General features: G+C 37.8%; 1 protein-coding gene across 1 annotated transcript; it reads left to right on the plus strand.

Annotated features, from left to right (window-relative positions):
* Positions 1–1,532: 1,532 nt before the first annotated feature.
* Positions 1,533–18,850, plus strand: colq (collagen-like tail subunit (single strand of homotrimer) of asymmetric acetylcholinesterase). The gene is made up of 17 exons (XM_042740821.1): positions 1,533–2,433; positions 3,586–3,695; positions 3,944–4,039; positions 5,696–5,740; positions 6,148–6,174; positions 8,848–8,919; positions 9,271–9,333; positions 9,444–9,470; positions 9,581–9,625; positions 9,717–9,752; positions 9,889–9,969; positions 10,059–10,155; positions 10,738–10,850; positions 11,016–11,135; positions 11,813–11,939; positions 15,736–15,838; positions 16,052–18,850. Exons 1-17 carry the CDS (start codon positions 2,343–2,345, stop codon positions 16,119–16,121), a joined length of 1,323 nt encoding a protein of 440 aa, XP_042596755.1. The 5' UTR covers positions 1,533–2,342; the 3' UTR covers positions 16,122–18,850.
* The last annotated feature ends 3,853 nt before the right edge of the window (positions 18,851–22,703 follow it).

Consider the following 22,703-nt stretch of genomic DNA (forward strand, 5'->3'; position numbering starts at 1 on the left):
CATTCCTTCTACCATTCATTTTTACCTTAACCTGATCTCAGGTCAGTGTTGTGTGCGCTGCTTCAGAGGGCTTCTGTTTAAGCTCATCTCTGTCTCTGGGTAATTGAGGTCTTCTGGCCTCATCTTCTGCTCTTTCATAAAGTATCATTACTGTGCTGCTTTATCACAGAGCAAGAGAGCATCTTCGCCTTGGCTTTGACAGATCACAGCGTCTTCACATTTCCAGCATATAAAAGAGTTATTAAAAGAACCATTTTCACAGCCAAATTTGAAAAGGTGAGAATGACAGGATTGTACAAAATGAGCGAAGCTTTTAAAGCCTTATAATTGTTTCATTATTGTGCACAAACAAAAAACGGCCATACTTGCACATTGTTATTGTATAAAGAATTACAGTGATTAAAAAAAAATCTAATAACAACTTCACAATTAATGTTATTTGATGTTCTTTGAAAGATTTTGTTTCTAGGGGAAGTGATGGAAAATTAAAATGCGATTCATAAGAGCCTGTTTTTCTCTCCGTCTCGCTGCCTGTCTGTCTTCTTTGTTCTGCACTCTGTCTGATCTCCCATCAGGCTTTTAAACGGCCCTCTTCATAATTGCTCTGTCCATTAATTCTGAGGGAAAGTAAAGGCGCCAATAAATTGTGAGTAGTGGTGGTCGATAAGTCCTGAAAGAAAGGACACAGAGAGGGAGGGTGAGATAGACGAGAGAGGCTGGAAAACATCTGTGATATTCCACTACAGAGCATGCAGGCTAATTCTGTCATTTTATGCATGTGTGTACATCACATGCCAGTGGCAGCCCGTCTCAGATTCAAGTCCTCCAGTTCGGACATTGTAGATGGTCACACCAAGTTATCACACCAACTTTGATAAATAAACACCAGTGTGTAGTTGTGCCCACATCAAATTTGACTCTCTGTCATTCTATATAAACTGAAATTACTAATAAATTTGTGCTGATTTGCAAAAGGCCTACAATCACAAGCAGTTTCTTTACAAAATAAGATTTTTCAAAATACATACACATAGGCTATACATATAAGCTTTAAAGCACTTAGCAAAATAAAAGCAGTTTTAATGACAAAAAGATGTATTGATGTATCATTGAGATATTATTATAGTTTTCATTTAATATTTTGAATCAGTTAATATATATATTCCTTTTTTTATTCATTTTTATTTTAGTTTTAGTTATTTTAGTACTTTACTTCAATATTATAATTACCCTGCTTACAATCGGGAGGAATGTAAAAATATGTTCAAATACTCCATTTAATGTCACAGAACTTAAACAGTTTATAAATAACTTTTTTTTTCTTTTCACAAAATCTGCAATTTTCTCTTGCTGTGTGGATGGTGTTAACAGGGTTATTATAGTATTCTAAAATAAAACCATAAAAAAAATACTTAAAATATAAGAAATATTTAATTTCAGCTAGTTGCCAAAGCAATATTTCTCATTTTCATTTAGTTTAACTTGATGTAATAAAACAGCTGTACTAAAACTGAGACAAAATGAATTAAAACTATATAGACATACAAAACACAACAAAATTACAAAAAATGTAAAATTAAAATATAGATAAAAAATTAATAATACAAAAATATAACAGTATCTCAATGATGCTAAAATAACAACTGTAGTAAAACACCCACGGATAACGCACAGAAAACAACTGGTGATCATTTTAACTTTGGATAAGTCATATAGTCAGTGAATCATTCTTATATGAGAGAAAATTGATCATATAGTTCTAAGCTGACTCAGAGGAAAATATGAATCATCTTTTGGGTATTAGAGGATAAGAGAAGACTTATTCACCTTACTTTTGGTAGTCAAAAAAAAAAGCTTTTGTGAGAAAGTGTGACATGCTAAAGCAAAACAGACACTTTGGACTTTGGCACTTTGGAATCAGCACTCCAAAATGAATAAGAAACAAGCATTGGATTTCCTTCAGCAAAAATGATGCAGGGTGGAGTTATCGATAAATGAATGGTGGTAGTCCAACATTGCCTCTGGCATGACACCCTGTCATTTCAATGTCATTTCTATCCATACTGTTTTGTTTTCTGTGTCCATTTGAGCGCTGGCAGTAGTAACGGGCTAATATTGGCTGCAGAGGGCAGCTGACCGGCTGCCTCCTGTATATTTAGCTCAGGGCCAATACATGGGAGAGGTGTAACAGACATTGGCTGGCATTCACTTCTCCTAAAGGCGTGGATCTTGTGTGTGTGTGAGAGAGAGAGCGAGAGAGAGAGGCGGGGAGAGAGAGCAGTAGTGCGGGACTGCCTCAGATCACTCCTCGGTGCTATTGGAGGTAGACCGCAGCCGGCAGCATGAATCTGTTCACACTTGGACTATATTTTCAACTCCTCTGCTATGTGGCATCATTCTCTTACATGGATAATATGTTCCCTCTTCCAACAGGTAAGACGTCACTCTTTTTTGAATGTTTGGTATGCTGATATTAAGGGTTATAATTGCACCAACGAAACACCCGCAAAAACATATTTGATTGACTCTGTAATTTCATGAGTCATGCAAATTAAATAAATGCAGCTGCAGAATATTGGTAACATGAATTAGGTTGCACTGCTCTTTAAAAAGTCTTTTTGTGATGTACAGTATATTGTGTGGCAGTATAGATTGGCTTGAATATTATAGGGAAATTTCAAGTACAATACTATAATCAACAATTTGGAGTCCGCAGGTCTGTAATAAGAATAATGTAAATATTTTGTCATAATTTTGCAATAGATTTCTTCAAAGGCATCGATTAATTATTTCTGGTTATTATTTCTGATGGCAAAATGGCTGTTTCAGTTTTGTCAGCCAACACTGCAGTGAAAAGTTGAATTAGGCAAGTGCTTGTTTTTGCAAAGTTAACATCTTTCTGGACTTTCTATTTTAAAGTATCTATGTATGTGTATATATGTATGCATGTATTTATCCATTTAAATAAATAATCACTATTTCTTCTGCACAACAATAGGGGCATGTGTACTTTATTTATTTATTTATTTATTTATTAATGGTCGCTATTGCTTTTGCACAACAGTAATGGTTTATTTATATGGTGTTTTTTTTTAAACTTGTGTGTGTGTTCATTGTGTATGTGTATGTATTTGGAAAAAGTGGGAAAAAAAAACCCACTAAATATTTATTTATAAGATTTTAAATAAAAAAAAATACAGCAAAACTGTTCAAAACAAGTTTCAAATAATAAAAAAAATACATATACTGTTCGATATGATAGTGGTTGTCAAATGTTAGTGGATCATATTATTATAGTAAATGCAACTACGAAAATTCACTAAAAAAATCAGTAAAATCCCATTGATGAAGTCATCATAAATGCCTTAGAAATAGTTACTAAGAAAAACTCTAGCATTACATATTTACAGATTAATCTTTAAGGACCTTTCATTACACTCTTCATTCCATCTACCTGATAAGTATCATAGTATAAAACACATGTGTTTCAGTCCCTCTTTTCCCAAACAGTGGAGAGGAACACTGTTCCGCTGGACCATGTGTCTGCTGACATGTTCCTCATGAACCTTATTTCTCCTCATCTAGATCTCCAGTTGCTGGAAACCAGGAAGAAATTCAACCCCTGCTGTTTACTGAGTCCACCTCCGCCCCCTCTCTTCCCTCCACCCCCTTCACTGTGGCGGCAGAGCCCTCTGGTGAGTCCTGATCAAGCACCTGGATTTCATGTGTAGGTTCCAGGTACTACAGGGTTCAGGGTGTCAATAAATACATTATGTCTGTCTAAATGACCACAATAGTTGATGTTGATAAAAAATATAATAGATGTAAATAAAACCACAGAACCACTGAAACAAAGATTATAACACTTTATGGACTATTTTTTATTTTACATTTTCCCATTTCCATCGTTTCCAGATGTAATTTTCTATGACTTCTCTTATAGACTGAGACTGATGTTCCACCAAATGTCCCATGCGATCCCACACCTCACACATGCTCCCCAGGGCCTCCGGGACCAGCAGGACCTCCAGGCCCTCAGGTATGTGCTTCCAATTTTCATGTTGAGGACAAAACATAGTTGGATGTCCAACTATCAAACAGGTGACTTTAAGGCGTATTTACATACATTTTTGGTACAAGATTTTAAAATGAGGCCATGCATCTGTAAACAGCTTTTTCCACATTGAGTGAAATGTCATGCCGCAATGATCTATAGTTGTTCTGTTTGGAGGCTTGGTTGATTTTGTAAACTGTTTATATGGCAAAGACTATGTACCAGGACATTTGACATGCTAGCTAGACACAAAGAAGGGCCAATGAGAAACATACTTGTATTCATGTTGCTTTCATATGGTTTTGAAAAACTTTAATGCCATTTTAATACAAGAACAGTATTTCCAGTATTTTCAGTTGAATGCTTTAAAATGTCATGTGGTGTAACTATCAAGTAAAATAATTTTCCTTACTACACCTTTTATTACTTGTGGGTGTATCATGATCATTATTTTAAAAAAGTAAAAAAAAATCATGAATTATTTATTAAAATGTATGTATTTTCAGTGAGAATTATTAATTCATAAATTATGCTTTAGTGCACCACAAGACTTGTAGAAGACATTTACAACCAAAACATGCCATTTTATAAAAAGGTCAAATTGCTTATAATTTGTTGTTGCATGTTTCTAAATGATGGACACACCACATGACCTTGATTTGGTAATGTGAAAAAAAATATTATTTTAATTTACATTTTTTTAATGTTTCAATAATTCAAATGTTTTTATTTCTGAACATATGAATTGACCCGGACGAAAAAATAGTGCCATATCACTGACCCATTAGCCATATTTACATGTACAGACCCTGACAAAACCAAAAGTTAAAAACTGTCTAACATTTTTATAAGTAAAAGCAAGTCACATGCGTAGTTGGTGCTTCAAGGAAGAAGAGTATTGGGTTGTCACAATGGTCAGTTACAGCTCTGTAATTAGCCTTCATAACTCTCAGCATGTGAGACCCGTGTGAGTTCCCCAGACGTCTTTCTGTAGTGACACGGATGTGACCAGTTTGGCCCCCCACGACACAGCAGGAGCAGGCTATTAACGCGCCACATTTAGAGCAGATGGAAATAGACCTTTTTCCATCGCCAGCCTCTGCTCCATCGTACCATTCTTAGAAACAACCCCAAGAGAGAGTTCTCCCATGCTGCAAGTTCAGTCCAATCTTCAGTTTGATCTCTGTCATAGGTTATCAGTTGTGTACTGTATATTATTGAGATTGTCAGCCAAAAACATTATAAATGCATCCTTTTGTAACACTTAAGTTTGCAACAGCAATGATAATTTTAAAGGTGCAGTGCATATTTTTTTTTCATTAAAATATTTTCCAACTATAAGGAAGCCATTCATAGGCTGATTTCCACAAGAAGTTCCAATGCTGTGACCCTTTGACCATTGTTTTGTTTGAGTTTTGGGTGGGGCTGTCACTTTTATGTCAACCAATAGAAGGCATGAGGAGTGTTTGGGAAACCTGTTTGGAAACAGTCATCATTTTGGCATTGAAATGACTTACAAAAATTATAAGTTGTAGTCAACACTCTTGGTCAAAAAATAAATAAATAAATAAATATTTCTGCTATAGATTTAGCAAAAGGTTTTGGATATGCTCTAAACAGGTATGTTTGTTTTATGATCAGGGACCTGCTGGCCTGCCGGGACCAAAGGGACCAAAAGGAGATAAGGTATAAAACATACTTATGTAAATATAATACAAACAACAGCATGAAAAGCAACTGAAAGAGTGAAAGAGAAATGAGACTGATTAAGTGGTCCAGTGAGTTAAGGAAGCAAATAAGTTTCTTGTTATGACTGCACTTTATTTTACAGTCCTAATCAGCATGTGCATACTGTGTACTTATTATAGTAATTATAATAACTGTGTAATAACTAGGTACTAACACTGAACCAGGCTCAGAATATACAAAAGAAGATATTTTGAAGAAAGTTTTAACTGTTTTTGTTAAAAGACTGTTGAAACTTTCTTAAAAATGTCTTCTTTTGAAATTATGACTCAAGAAATTATAACTTTGTATACTGTAACACATAGATGAACTGATTTGTTCCGTCCTCCCCTCCTGTATGTTGCTAGGGTGAAATTGGAAGACCTGGACAAAAGGTGAGACTCACTGTCCTCTGTTTACCAATAAGTGGATTTACTTTGAAAAAAGAGAAGAAGAAGGAATGAGAGATGCACACACTTTTACAGCTGCTGCATAACATGAGCTGAAGGAAATTCAAAGCAAGCGCGACCTTGACACAGATACACATGTCATATGATTCCACATGATCTTCTGTATGTTATAAGCAGCAGAGAGCTAAACATCAGGGGACACTTGTGGTCACCATCATTAGGTTCAATCCACAATGGAATATCCCCATGGCTCCTGTCCCACAATCACATTGTGGGCTTGTGTGGTTTCCTGGAAGGCATTTGGGACCAGAGTCAGTAATACCTACAGCGGGGCTGTGGGTAAACCGAGAAGCCACTAAACTGCTGCACAGGATTTTGGGTGTGCAGGTGCATTGTTTTACTCCAAACAGGCACTGAGAGTGGAGTGCTGCTGGTGTAGGAAGCTTTGCAGCATTGCATAGTAATTTAGCTTAGTGCTGGGGCAGCACAATAAATCATTTGCTCTCCCACAATGCCCGGCTCCTGCCCTTAGCACATAATTTAATTAAAGCCAGGAGACTGATGGGGCTTGGTTTAGTTTGTTCTCTCTCTCTCTTTCTCTCCATCTCTTCTGATGGCTGTTTTGTCCCTCAGAGCACTCAGAAGACATGTTGTCCTCACCTTGTCCTTACTGCCCTGCAATTGAGCAGCCAGTCTTCTTTAGGTGTTACACGCATTAGATGCGTTGGAAAAGGGACAGTGGCCATGAAACCTAGCTGATACTCAGTGAAATCATAAATATTTGATTTTTGTAAAGAACATTTGCGTTCTTTACATTTGGTCACATGCCTGTCTCAATTACATTTCTGATGTACTGTATTAATGTTGTTATCGTTAACTAATTTTCTGTAATTCAAAGCTTAAATGAAATAAAATATAAAGAATTTAAATTCGAGTGGTTTCACTCTGATTTGTAAAATAGGTTCTTCTAGGGCAGGGGTAGGCAAGTTCTGTACTAGAGAGTCGCTGTCCTGCTGAGTTTAGCTCCAACCCTAATCAAACACACCTGAACAAGCTAATCAGTGTCTTCAGGATTACTAAGGCTATAGGTAGGTGACGTTTTTTTTCAGGGTTGGAGCTGAACTCTGCAGGACTTTGGCTCTCAAGGACTGAACTTCCCTGGTCTAAGGCATCACTCATCTTCAAACATCTACCTTTTGGTTGTGGTGTTCCACAGGGATCAATTCTTGGACCTGTGCTTTTTTCCTTGTTTATGCTCCCCCAGATTCTGTTTTTGATAAATATGGCATGTCTTTTTATCTATATGCCGACAACACACAAATCTATCTTACCTTATAGCTTAACAATAAACACTCTTATAGAAATTAAACTATGTTTTAAAGCTATTTTTTCCAAATCTAAATGAAAATAAATCCAAAATTATTACTTTTTTTATCTTGATATTTTTATCCTATAAAATATGCAGTGTGCCAGAAATTTGGCCATCCTATTTGAATGCAGTTTAAAGTTCACTGCTGTTGTCAAGTCATGTTTTTATCAACTTCACCTTCTTACTAAAGTTAAGATCTTTTCATCCATGAGCAATTGAAACCGCAATCCATGCCTTTGAAACATCTTTGCTTGACTACTGTAATACTGTATTATGGCATTACTCAAGCTTCCATTTCCTGTCTGCAGGTGGACTGCTCAAAGGGCAAATATAAACACATTACATATTTTAATGTCTTTACTTGCTCCCTGTCAAGTATAAATTAACTCTTATTTGTCTACAAAGCTCTCAAAACCTGGCACATCAATACTTGCTCCTGTATACTTCTTCTAGAACCTTTAGATCATGTGACCTTGGCCTACTCACTGTCCCCAGAGTAAAACTTAAAAATCAAGGTGATTGCACTTCTGCTGTATTCACATTAGACCGGTTCCATCTATCACTGCATTTAAGATCTTTCTTAAGACATATTTTTCTCCCTATTATTTTGGGTATCTCTTGTAGATTGTTGATTGTCTATTACTTATTTTGTTTTTATTTCTATATATTGGTCCCTTTATATTCATTATTGTTACATTTTGATTTTTTTTGTTCATTGCACAGTGCTTTAGTCTACTTTGGTTGTGTTGCTCTATAAATAAACACTTATTGACTGATGAAAAACTTATACTTAAAAAAGTTTAAGAAATGTTGCCTTTGTAATAAATGGAAAAAAAAAGTGGTAATACTAGAATTACAAAAAAAAAAAAAAAAAAAAAAATCAATACAGTATTCCATCTGTGCTAAAAACTCATAGTATATCAAGTTCTGTTATATCGGGACTATTTTATCAGTTAATACTTAATGAATTTGTGTAATTAAATTACGTTTTAATTAAAATTGTCCTAAAATTGCTCTGAGCCACTGCATTAGACAGCCAAAACCTGTGCACTAAAGATATATCAGCCAAAATAATGTCAGCAGTCTGAGCAAGCAAAAAGATTGAACATTTGGACGTTTTTTTAAGCCATAGAAGATTGGACATTTATTAAGCCAAGAACACTTTATCAAGACATTCATTTCAGTGAAATCTGCCAATATGTAAGGATATATGGAGCTGATTTAAAGCTTACAGTACTTTTAAATGTATATTTCTCTCTGTGTGTAAAATGATGCTGTTTGTGTTACAGGGACACATTGGCCCTCCTGGTCTCCCAGGACGACAGGGACCAAGTGGATGGCAAGGACCAACTGGGCCTAAAGTGAGTAATTAATTCCATCCTCACATTACAAAAAGCTCACCAAGAATGCATTTTTAATAAAAAAGAAAGTCAAAACATTAATGTTGTAAAATATTATTACAGTTTAAAATAGTCTTCTATTTTAATATGTTTTCAAATGTAATTTAGTACTCTGATTGAAAAGCTGAATTTTCAGCAGCCATTACTCCAGTCATCAGTGTGATCCTTCAGAAGTCATTTTAATATGCTGAATTGTGCTCAAGAAATTGTGCTCATTTCTGATTATTATCAGTGTTGAAAACAGTTGAGCTGCTTAATATTTTTTTGGAAACCGTGACAATGTTATTCCTGTGACCCCTGTGTTTTTAACAGGGGGAGAAAGGCGACCCTGGGCTGATGGCAATGCCAGGGACAAGAGGACCAATTGGACCCAAGGTCTGGACAGTCTTTTTTCCCCTGAATTAGGACTCCAACAGTCATACTGCATTGTCATATGGACATTAAATACTGTACTCTGTTCGCTGAATATTGTTCCTTTATTGCAGGGCTTACCTGGACATAAGGGAGAAAAAGTGAGTTACCTCTCTGAACTCACTTTTATCATTCAGTTCATTCTTTAATTTTGTACCCCAGTTGTTCATCATTAAATTATTCTTTTGCTGTTTTGATCTTGTCCTGGTAGGGCTCACAAGGTTTCAGAGGTGAAATTGGCTTAAAAGGTGACAAGGTAAGTTACCATAGTGCAATTAGTTTTATACTGCAAATTGTAACTTGTCTAATCCATCATTTATTTTTTGCACATTTTTGTACTGTTTCAGGGATCAATGGGTCTTCCTGGAATGCTTGGCCAGAAGGTTCGGAAAATATTATTATAAATATTTTTTTAAGCTATGGGGTATTTGATATTATATATGAAAAGAAATGATCTATTATTTGTTAACATAATGAAACAAAGGCAATCTTCTGTGTGGTTTTAAAATAATTTCTCAGGGTGAAATGGGCCCAAAAGGAGAACCTGGAAGCTCAGGGAACAGGGGACCCACCGGCCGCCCAGGAAAAAGAGGAAAGCAGGTGATCCATCACCAAACACCTAATAACAACATGATAACAGTGCAAAAGCATTGGAAATAAATGACCGTTATTATTGATTTCTGATGCAGGGTGCAAAAGGTGACATTGGTACAACTGGACCCATGGGTCCTGCAGGCCCTCAGGGGGCTCCTGGTCACCCTGGCCCTCCCGGTTTGCCTGCCTCAGGTATTAAATTTACATACAAGTGCTAATAGTTCTCAAATCTCCTGTGGTCTCTAAAAAAAGTATCGTTTCTTTGGGAAAATTGCTTGGAAAATTTTGAACATAAAATTAATTAAGTAGATGAAAATAAATGTATCTATTTATTTAGTTATTTTTAAAATGGGGGGGGGGGTAACAGCTCTGTCAAGATCACATGATGATATTGCAGCATTCGCCATGTGCAGACGGTGAATCACATGGATCTTAAATCACTGTAGGAAATCCCACCACTGGTCTATTTAGCTTCAGAAGTAACCTGATCCATGACTGAAACAGAAGCCCCAAAGGAGACTGAAGCCATGACATCATGTCCTTAACTGACGGCCGGAGCGGCCAAGCTTCTTGCAGAATTACAAACATTATGTCATCACTTTATTCACAGGACAGCTGCTGTCTTGTTTTTGTTTCTGTGCATATTAACTCAGTTGATTTCTCTTCATGATAGATGAGGGCCAGGATTAGTAGCTCTTGAAATCACTCCATTACTTTGCATCACATGGAGGGACATTTATGGCTTTGGCTTAATGTTGTTTACCTCTCCTCCAGGACTGTACATGGTAGGACAGAAAGGAGAGAGGGGACAACCTGGCAGCCCGGGACGCTGCGGCTGTAATGCCCCCTCCTTTGACCACTGGGGCAGCTATCCCAGAGTGCCAGCGGTAAGCCAGCAATGCCAGCACGCTTTACAAACTAAGCCTGAATATTCCCAGATATCTGTGCACTGCACTGGATTGATTGTTATTTTTGGATGATGTTCAATTTCAAAACCATTCAATTCATTTTGCCAGTAAAGCAGTTGATAATATTTAATGTCTGTGCTGCAGATCTTTGTGGTGAATAACGAACAGGAGCTGAACCGCCTCCAGACTGATTACGCTTTGGCCTTCCGTAAAGATCAGAGGTCACTTTACTTCAAAGACATTGATGGCTGGATTCCAATTCAGGTACCCATTATTGTTGTGATCTAAACATAATCCAATTTATAAATGGACAGATGGCGTAATGCTTGTCCAGAACTTTTTGTTTTTTTTTAGTGTTAAAATGATATGAATGTGTTAGGAAAAGCATATTTAAGGTTGTATAAGGTTTATTATTTAGTTTATATTTTATCATAAATGCTACAAGACACTACAGGCAAAATTATTGTTTTTCCCACACTGGTCAATTTTGGCTATTTTGCTTCCATAACTTGTCTTCTTTCAGACTATTGAAAAACAAAAATCCAAAATACACATTTATTTTTTTTAAATCACACTTTATTTATTCGTGTCTGTAGATATCCTTTACGATTCATATCAATAAAGGCTGTTTTCTCAAAATTATTATTATATATTTTTTTTTGCACAGAGCCAGAAATCCACTTCAGTATCACTTACATACACCAAGCTTTACAGTTTTATTCCTATCTATATTCTGAAGTGTTTTGCAGAGGGGTTTGTTCATACATAATTATTTGAAAATTGAAGATTTGTTAAAAATGTTTTTTTTTTCTGCCTGTTGACATTGTTTTCTGATTTATATAGTGATATCCAAAATCCACTTTTTAGTATATATATGTATATATAGTTTTACACACAGTGATTTTAGTCTCCAAGGTCTGTAAAAGACTCTTTGATTGCAGTTAACACCATTCCAGTCGATGGAGCGTGATCCCGACCAGCAGGGTTTCTGCGGAGACAGCATCGTGCAAGTTGAGAACGGAGAGGAGTGTGATGATGGAAATAAGGTGGTCACAGATGGCTGTGTCAGTAAGTATCAGGTTGAAACAGAGGCGCTCCAACTGACAGCTTATTCCCAACAACATGCTGTAATGCAGTTTAATGTGAGAGTGCATTCTAAAATGGGAATAATCCGGTCCTGTATGGCAAATGAAGCCGAGAATAACACCTTCATTCTGAAGTCACCACAACATATGTGCTCATAATTCATTACACGGCGCCCTGGAATACTCCATTCTGATTGGTCGATCACTGAATTCTGCGGTCATATATTTTTGTACAATGACCGCTAAACTGTAGAGCTGGCTTTTGTCCCAGGCATTCTATGTCTTACATAGTTGTGCTGGTTTTAGACCTCGTATCGCACTGTGCTCTCTTTCTTCTCATTTAATGATTTAACACTCAAACCAATATTTATGTAAGGAATAATTGAAGACAGGCGATTGATTTATTAGGAAAATAATGCATACCCAAATTGGTAATGCGGCCACAGCATGAAGCAGAGTATTTTTGTGTTTGTTCATTTATTTTGTATGCCATGAACTAAGCTGAATTATGTGCTGGAATGCATTAAGAGTTTATTTTGCTAGATTGTACATTAACAGACTGTACATGATCTCTCACTGTAAAAAAATAAATAATAATTTTAACAGTAAAATCCTGTTAATTGGTTAACAGTAAGTCCCCTTATTCTATACTGTGAGAAACTGAAAAAATACAAATAAAATAAAGAAATTAATGTCAGTTTTTGTAAAGTTTTTGGAAGTGAAAAATAATAATTTGTCTTATAATTTTAGTGAAAAACAATAAATTGACATTCCCAGTGAGACAACTCACATTTAATGGTTTTTCTTTTAAAGACTGTTTCTCTATCGAACAGTCTCTTCGATTGCATTGCTAGGTGCATGGAGAAACTCATGTTTACTCTAAATACTGAAGCCTGATTTGTTCACATTCGTGTAGCAGCATGAACAAGTCATGTCACCGATGACTCTTAAGTCGCTGACAGCTTCAGATGCAGAAGATTGGGTGTGTTCTGGTGAGGACCCTGGCACAGTTAACAGATCTGCATCTTCTTAAAGGCTGTGGAAGACCTTGGTTTGGACTGGTTGGCTCCTAAAGAGCCTGCCTGCAGCTGCTTAGATGAGTGGTACCTGCAAGGATAACGTCTTTGTGGTGAATAACTAACAGGAGCTGAACCGCCTACAGATTGATAACGCTTTGGCCTTCCGTAAAGATCGGAGGTCGCTTTACTTCAGAGACATTGAAGTCTCAGGCTGGCTCAGTGCTTCACATGATGGTGGTACTCCAAGTTTTTCAGGCTGAACTTCTTTGCACAATGGATGAGTATGGCCAGAGTTCTGATGCCTTCAGGGAGCTGCGCACAGCAAATGAACAACTGGCAATTGGCAAGGCCATGGCCAAAATGGCTCAACTTTACGGAGATTTGAGGGGGCACCATGTCCTGGTCTGCTCGGACAGGTTCACAGTGGTAGCCTTTATAAATCACCAAGGTCACACTACCTTTAAAGGATGTCGATACACCTCCTTCTATGGACATGGTATAATCTGCTGTCACTGAGGGCAGTCCATGTGTTGGGAAGACTGAACCAGTGTGTGGACATGCTGCCCCGGGACAATGTAGCTCCAGGAGAATAGAGACGACATTCCCAAATTGTTCAAAGGTCTGTCTTCAGGAGGGCAGAGGTGAACCTCTTCACCTCAGAAGACAACTCTCACTGGCCAATATATTTCTCAAAGGAACGGGATGCTCTGGCCCACAAATGGCCCAGCGCTCACCTGTATGCCTTCCTTTTAATTGCCTTACTCCCTCAGGTTATCAGACTGTTAAGGGAAGTCGGGTGTTCGGTCCTCTTGGTGGCCCCACTCAGGAGTAATCAGACGTGGTTCTCCCAAGTTGATTCAGCTGCTATCAGCATCCCCTTGGCCAATTCTATTGAGGAAGGGCTTCTCTCTCAAGCAAGAGGCAAGATCTGGTATCCTCGGGCCTGAGCTGTGGAGCCTTTATGTTTGGCCCCTCAACGTGAGTCACTACAGCTCCCAGTAAGGGTGGCTAATTCCATTTTGGAGGCTAGAGCCCCATCTACAAGACATCTCTATGCCCTTAAGTTGTCAGTATTTTCTAAATTATGTGCAGTACGGAACGAGGACCCATCCTCTTGTGACATGTCATCCATGTTTACCTTTCTGCAAGAGCTGCTGGACAAAGGGCACTCTTCTTCCATGCTAAAAGTGTATGTGGCACCCTTCGCAGTGAATCACGCGCTCGTGGCTGGCCAGTCAGTAGGAATACGTTTTTGAAAGGAGCTTGAAGACTAACCCCCCTCATCCTCATACTATGCTGACATGGGACTTATTCATAGTCCTTAGGGCCCTACGAGGGTCTTCCTTTGAGCCGCTCCAATCAGCTGACCTAAGGCCTCTGGCACTTAAGAACACCCTATTTCTGGCATTAGCATCGGTCAAGCGAGTACACTGTCAGTCAGTGCTTCATGGCTTGATTTTGGGCCTAACTACTGTAGTCATCCTCAAACCAAGACACTGCTATGTGCCTAAGGTGCTCTCCACTCCGTTTGGAGCACAAGTTATCTCCCTTCTGGCTCTTCTTAATGCTTCCTATATTCTGCACGGTTCAGGCTCTTAGAGATTAAACAGAGTGCTCTAACCACTTCTGGCATTCAGAGTAGCTCTTTGCTTGCTTTGGAGGCCACTCTAAAGGACTGCTAGTTACGAAGCAGAGACCTGCTTCTTGAGACTATCTTGCTGGATATTTGAGGCTATAGCCCTGGCTTATGCCTCAGTGGATTTGCAGTGTCCTATTGGAGTGAGGGCCCATTCTACCAGAGGAATGTCCTCCTCCTGGGCTTGGTCCAGCAGAGTTTCAATTGGTGAAATCTGTGCATCTGTTGACTGGTCTTCGCCATTTACCTTCGCCAGATTTTATGTCTTGGAGGTCCCTGGTCTTCAGGCATAGATTTTGTCCACTTAGTTTACCTAATCCCCTCTGTGAATGGAGAAGGTCTTGTAACATGTACCCCAGCCTGGTGGCTTATCTCTCATATTTGGCTCACGCTTCTTAGGGGCCATCATTATGGGTTCTCTGAGGCTGGACTCACAAAGCCGCTTTGTTCTGCACTCATGGCACCATTGGATGCGTTCCCCATATGTGTAGCAATGCAACAGGAGAGACTGTTTGATAGGGAATCCTCCAGTTACTAATGTAACCTCAGTTCCCTGAGAGAAGGGAACGAGCGTTGCATAACCTGCTGTGCTATAAGGCTACACATGAGTCATTGACTGTCGCTATCAGTCAAAAGATTCTGACAAAATGGCACTAAGAGCCAACTTATATATTTGTCCGTGCAGCTACACAAACATGAACAAATCAGGCTTCAGTATTCAGAGTAAACAGGAGTTTCCAGATATATGTAGCAATGCAATGCTCATTCCCTCATCTCAGGGCACCAAGGTAATAACACCACGGCATTCTTCTTAGTTTTTTTTACAATTTCTTTTCACTTATGTACAATAGGGTTTTATGTTATATCTTAAGTTGTTTAATTAATGATTATTGCATTACTTTAGTGTCATGTCTGTTTGCCATGTTGGTGTTTTGTATTTGTGTATACATCTCAAAACTTTTTTTAGTAAATTGGTATATTAACATTATCTCAGTTCATAAAATCTATGTTTTTAATTTGAGTTCAGTCTGTAAAGCTTAAAATGTACATTTGCTACCATATAACTCACCTTTTTACTGTAAATTTCACCAATCTTTTGCTTTTCCTTTTTTTCTCTTTCTCAGAGTGCAAACTTGCATATTGTGGGGATGGATATCGCTATGAAGAGGCAGAGGAGTGTGATGGAAAGGATTTTGGCTTTCACACATGCAGATCCATTTTGCCTGGGTAAGACTATTCAAGCCTGTTTAAAATGAATAGTGCAAAGCTTAAATCCCCCTGATGGAAAATGAGCCATTTTCTCATCCCAAAGTTTGAATATAATTTTTTTACTGACTATTATACTCTAGCACAATGTTCTATTAAAATAATATTTTGAAAGAATTTTGCTTTGATTAAATTCAATTTGTCCAAATAACATCCCTGTCTTTCTGTCCACAGATCTTATGGACATCTCAAGTGCACAGCTGACTGTTTCATTGACTCAACAAACTGCAAGTATTTCACATGAGGACAAAAGAAAGTAGTGTCTCGTTTCAGCTGGCGAGATCCATTTAAACGATGACACTGAAAACCATAGATTCAGTGGATAAACTGAAAGTAGAAATCATTGATGGAATTATCACAAACACATTATCTGAACTCCTCTGTTGACATGATGCTGAGAAGCCATGTAGCTCACTCGGGAAAGGAATGCTTGGCAAAGCCACGTTTGTGCACGTGCTCTTAAGAACTTTAACAGGACTTCAGACGCCATTCTCCATTCATTCAGCCTCTGCTGCCTCCCATTCGGCCCTAGCTCGACATTTGGCCAGTGTGGTTGGCTGCATTAAGAGGAAACAGGTGAGTTGGTTGCCTCTTGGAGATGGGTAAAGGACTTCTCAATACCTCAAAGTACTGTAGTATTGTTTCAGAGGAAAGCTGTTTTCTCCTGGTCCACCCCACCTTCCCTTACAAAGGGTGCTCTGTATGTGGAATGCAATGTGACATTGTTACTATAGTATTTTGCATGAGGCTGAGATTGCTGTAGACATGTCAGCGGAGATCATTACTTAGGCATGTAACTGAAAAAACTAAAGTGGCTCATATCTTTAAGTGTAATATAAAGTAGGCTTAGACCAAACTGGTGCTTGGCCTTGGAAGAAACCTAATAATTTCATTATCTTAAATTACACTGATGTACATTAGGTTTAGTACAGTTTTGCATACTGGGTCCAAAATTAACATACAGCCCAATAATGGGTAAATTGAAGAAAAAATGGAATTTAAGAGCATATAAAATGGCACAGTTATAAGCCAAATGACTGTTTAATTGACAAACATCGCTTGATGGTTGTTCAGAAGTGCCAGCATACCATATACAGTACCAACATTCAGTATCTTTAATATTTTTTGATACTAATCAAGCATAACCAAAAAATTATTCAAAGCTCAATGAGGGAGTCAAACTCAGTAACATCTCTGAACGATTCACTGCCTGAGTCTGATTCAAAGACCTTACTCAAAAGTAAATTCAAGGCAGTGTTGTAAGGAAATGTTAGAAATGCGTTTATCAATGCATATGTTAGGTAAATGAAAAAAAGAATATACGTTCTCATGTATATTCTGATTGGATATCACCCTATAGATGCTTTTTAAAATTTCTTTACAAATCGATGTCACGGTTTGTGTGGTTTGTTGTCGCATTCAAGAAACATGAGAAATCACACATGAAAGCATATCAAGTAGACTTTGAATTTTTTTTGAAATAAGGTACATTTTTGCCATATTTGCAACCATTTTACTCACCCTTATACGAAACGCTACCTCTCATAAACCATTTATACACTCATTTCAGGGGTTTCTTGCAATTTGCATTGTTGCAGTGACCCAAACGGCCAGTAAAACCATTTACTTAAGCACCAAAATCACATTTTACTTCAGTTTGGTGCATGGCAGGTGTTATTTTTGGACCCTTGGGATAAAAGGTGTTTTCACAGACTATGTAATGTTAAAAAAAAAAAAAAAAAAAAAAAAAAAAGGCTGCATAAATGCACTTAAACACTAACTACAATAATACTACTTACTGACAATATTTAGGATGTTTAAGATTAGAAGACCCTGCTTTCCAGGCTCTCGGTATGTTTTATGGGGTCACACTTAGTTAACATTTCCATCATATCTCAGGAAACCACTTAAAGATATCCATAACCCATCCACCTCCATGTGTGGAGTAGGGTGCAAATATTCCACAGTTTAGCTTAGTTCCACGCTGTTGTTTTGTGCTGCAAGATCTTGAAGTAAAGCAAACACTGCTTATTTACTGGGTTATGGGTCTGAAGATCTTAAAATAGGGAGGAAAAACCAACCAATCTCACGAGGAAACCTAACCATTTTACAAGGTGGCGATTCGTTTGAATTCATACAATGTGATTTTCAGAAAACAGTTAGCATGAAGCTCCATCCCTAAACCTAACCATCAGTGAGTGGTGTGTAAGAATATAACCATCAATTTGCCAAAATGCAAAATAGTTTGGAATTGTTGTGAGGTTGTGTTGGAAAAACCATTCAGTATGTGAAGGCTCTACAGCTGTTATTGAACATTTTGTACTGTCTGCTATTGCAGGGATAGCATTTTGCTGCTATTCAGGCTTAAGACTGTTGGATTAAGGCTGGACTGTTTTTGTCATCCCAAAGGCTTTAAACTGATTTATGCCAAAGTCCAGTCTGAATATACCTCAGCATATATGATGTGCTTTAGCCTTTGTGACTACAGGACCTGAGGTGTAGCATACAGCACTTACTTATTATTAAATACAGTGAAATCTTGCTTAAGTATCTTTGAGTTTTTTATGATCAAGCCAGTTTTCCATAAGCTATATGATGCATTTGCTACAGAAAACTCTTTGCTTACATTTCTGGGGTGATATTCCTGACTTCCCTGTAGATTTCATGTAAAATATTATGGATATATTATCGAAAATAAGTGTCTTGAATTTACTGTATTATTCTGGTGAAACTGCATGTTTATATTGTATACTCTTGTTCAAAAGAGCAAAATTGCCACATACTGTAACTGACTGTTATCCTCAGATTTGTACAAACTGAGGAAAGATGTTAACATCAAATACTGCACAACAGACAAATCCAAAAGAGACTGAATGTTTTGTCCTAGTGTAATTTGAAAGCTGTTCTCAGTATTAAAACTTGTTTGATACTGTCCTGTAATGATGCTAAAATAAAGCTTGAAAAGTTAACTTTTACAGTATCACTGTTGTTTATATTGGACCCATTCATTTTCTTCTAAACATGAATTTTGTGAGGATTTTGTCTTCATATTCTTTCATCAAAATGTTGTAATAGATTACATAAAATTTGTCAATGCTAGTTGCCCAACGTCAGAGCCAATCTGTCGATTCTGAGCAATCAGAGGTGAAAGATTTAGCATAAAATTATTGTATGATGGGCACAAGTTGTTCAAGTCATTTTGACCACAACAAACTCGAACAGAGGTGGATTATGAATGTTGCTTTATGTTGAAGTGAAGTGATCATTACACTTTTTAAAAGTTATTTGTGGATCATGTGATATATGGGTTGGCATCGCTAACATTTTTGTGTTGGCAAGCCTTCAGAGAACGTCGTACTGCTCTCATTGCTGTATATTTGATGAGTTTTTCTAGCTCATCAAGGTGTTGTGTTGTAGCTGACTAGGCTCTGTGCTAGAACACAGCCAGCCGCAGTTACATCAGCATTTCTGAGCTGAGTCTCCAGCTCTGCAGCTCAGAGACTGTATATGTGGGCGTGAGGCCTGACAGTGATTGACAGTGTATTGATCACAGAGGAGACGGAAGGTGACAGAGAAAGATAAAGGGATGCTGTCGACAGCTTTCAGGAAAGAAACACTTTGTGCCAATGGAAGAATGGACCTTAGAGTCTGAAAGGTCTTGTGCAATGGCTTTAGACTGGCATTTTTTTATTGTGTGTGTGTGTGTTTGTAAAGGTTGGCAGGAACCCTGAGTTGGGTACACAGATTTGTGAAGATGGTTGCCGTTCAGTAACCATATTACACAGCCATATCTTTACCCACTAATCACGTTATGGTAATTTGCCTGCAGATGAGCTAGGCAATATCTTATATATACATTGCATAACACAATCTGATTTTGAACTTTGTTGGGAATGTGCCAGTATGAGTCATTGAAGAGGGGGTCGCATGGAACTGGGTGAGGTGAGACCCCTGTTGAATTTGCAGGGGCTCAAATGGGGTCTTATTTAGCTAAAGCTGCCTGCGATTTTCCATTGGGGCTGGGTGGAAACTTTCTGATAATCTTATAGTCTGGAGTTTGAAATGTCTGCTGGTGAAATCCTAAACTGTGTCCCAAATCGCAACCTATATAGTGTACTATTTTCAGGGTAACTAAAAGTAATTTAGTAATTAAATGTAATCTAGATTATATAATCAGATTCCATATGACATTTAAAAATGCTCATAATCAGATTAATTACCTTTATTGATTATATAGTCAGATTAATTGCATAACATGTGTAATCTAACAGACTACACTACAAAATGTATGTAATTTGTAATCAGTAACAGACTACAATTTACAAGTAATCTACCCAACACTGACTATTTGTAGTGGTGTGGAAAACTTTAGTGGACATTATCGAGTGCACTCATTCAATTCCATAATGCACCTCAACAAAAGATGCCATCTGAAGCACTTCTAGCACACTCAGTGTCGAAATTTGCTCGCTTCTTTCACTCATTCTGTGGACTTGTGGAATGAATGAGCAAAGAAATAGTGTATTGGGCAATTTTGGAAACAGCTCAATAGACTGTGATTAAATTAAATAGGAAAAAAGACAGCTGCCATATTGTAAGTATGATGATGGATTATACCAATGCAGGTTTAGTGGTGTCAAGTTTCGGGTGCCGGTGTAGGACGGAGGACAGGGGGCCCCACAGGCAGGAAACAGAGAGGACCCAGCTGTCACCCGAGGCCCCAGTGAAAATCCCTGACCTACGGGGGGAATGGAAAACATGCAAGGTGCAACAGAATGGCAGGGAATGAACAACATACACAAACACATATAAACTAGAAATAAATGGATGGATAATAGCCAGGAACAAAGGGACAAATCACAAGAACTCTTAAATCTTAGATGAGTGTTCATCAATATAAAAATTAAAGTCTTAATACATTATCAACTAGCTCAATTTTTTCTGACAAGGGCAATAAATACTATAGAGTGCTGTGATTAAATTTTTTTAGGCCACACCCTGGAAGTTAGCATTTCCCTTTTTGCCTGTGTGAAATTCATTTGGACAACTTTAAAGGTGATTTTCTCAATGTTTTGATATTTTTGCACCCTCAGATTCCAGAAATGACCTTGTTTCGGCCTACAAATACATAATCTCTGCAGCAGTCTAATATATTTCATTCAACAGCTGTTTGCAGTCTTCTAATTTGATTGGTTGAGCTGCGTTTAGTGTTGAAATACGCAGTGTTTGAGAAGTGTGAATGGGCAGCAGTGGAACTGATGCCATAGGTCATGGGATGACAAAGCCAATGCTGCCAAAGTAGCATCACAGATTGACCTCTTGCCTCAATACAAAGAATCGAATGTCAAAGCTGCAGTGTTGCAGGAAAATATATTTTAAAATTTTGAATTTATATTCTGTTAAATCTTGCAATTTGTTGTGGTGTCCATGCTTTAGGGTAGGTTTACAATGAAAACAACATTCATTGCATAATCCAGTACGTATAAGACACTGAATCATTACCTTAATTTAATCAACAAATATTGATTCATTTAGGAACGAAATATCATTAGGGGTAATTTACAGAAAATGCATTGTAACTGTTAAATAACACGAAACACAAGGTCTACAGATGCATTTTTGAAAAGATTAAATGTTTTAAATACTGTCATGTGCATGAGTTTGCAAAAGATGTGTGACCTTTGCTCAACAGTTAAAGGTGCAGTAGGAGATACTGGAAAATGCTAACTTTAGCCTATTAGCATTGGAAACACCCGTCCCACCCTCCCTGCAAATTGCCACCCAAAGCCACGCCTCCTGAATGAATGAACGCAAACAGACCACAAACCCAGAGACAACATCGCTAAAATGCATCATGTGTCATTCACCGTTGAGAAAACTTTACAGCACAGTTAGTAACAATACCAGAAAGAAAGATCAGGTTGTTGATGTTTGCCTGCCATTCTCGCACTGTCTGCACAGTATACGTGAAGGTGCTGATGACGTATCCTGTCTGCGCAAACCAGGTGCGCAAAGGTATGCAAATACATATGTTGACAGGCAGGTAGGAAACCCAATCAAAACGCTCGACAAACATTTTTTGGTCCTACGCCTTCCACAGAATATATAATTACATTTAGAACACTTAACATAGTGATTGCTATCGGGATGTGAAGAGACTTTCAACCAGCATAACAAAAATAGTTTCTGAAGACAATCACCTATTGCACCTTTAAATATGTCAGTCTAGCACACTGAAAAGCAGTGTAGTGGAATGTGTTTTGTATGCACTTGTTAAATTAAATGTTGTACAAAAGCTTGTGATACTGCTTAATCAAAAACACTTTACATTCTGTCTGGCTGGCTGAAATCCAGTTAACATATTAGACCTCTTCTTCCAAGAAGCTTGCATTCAGGTCACTGGAAAACTCTGTTCATGGGCCAAGAAGTTTCTGATAGAGTGCTGGGGGTGTTGCAAGAGGTTAATTTGGCATCCAATTGCAAGCAATAGATGGAGCAATGCTGCATAGATAAAGTGTTTCCATTGAGTATGGAATGCAATATAACTCCTCTCAGAACTGTCATGATGGCCATTTAATAAATACTGTATTCGATTGTAGTAGTATATTTAGTCACTACAGACTGGTCATGTAGAATACTCTCTCAAAACAGTCAAAGTGAACCACTGCCTCTGGATATTTTCTATGTGTTTTGACGAACAAAGTCTATCACACATGAACAAGTGTACGTAAAAACAATCCTTCTATTCTCAGCCCTTATTATTGAGTCTAGAGATCATTCTTGTTGTGGTGAGAGTATCCCAGCAACCACATCCAGATATTGAAGA

This window comes from Cyprinus carpio, chromosome B16, assembly GCF_018340385.1.
Source record: "Cyprinus carpio isolate SPL01 chromosome B16, ASM1834038v1, whole genome shotgun sequence".
Classification (NCBI taxonomy): domain Eukaryota; kingdom Metazoa; phylum Chordata; class Actinopteri; order Cypriniformes; family Cyprinidae; genus Cyprinus; species Cyprinus carpio.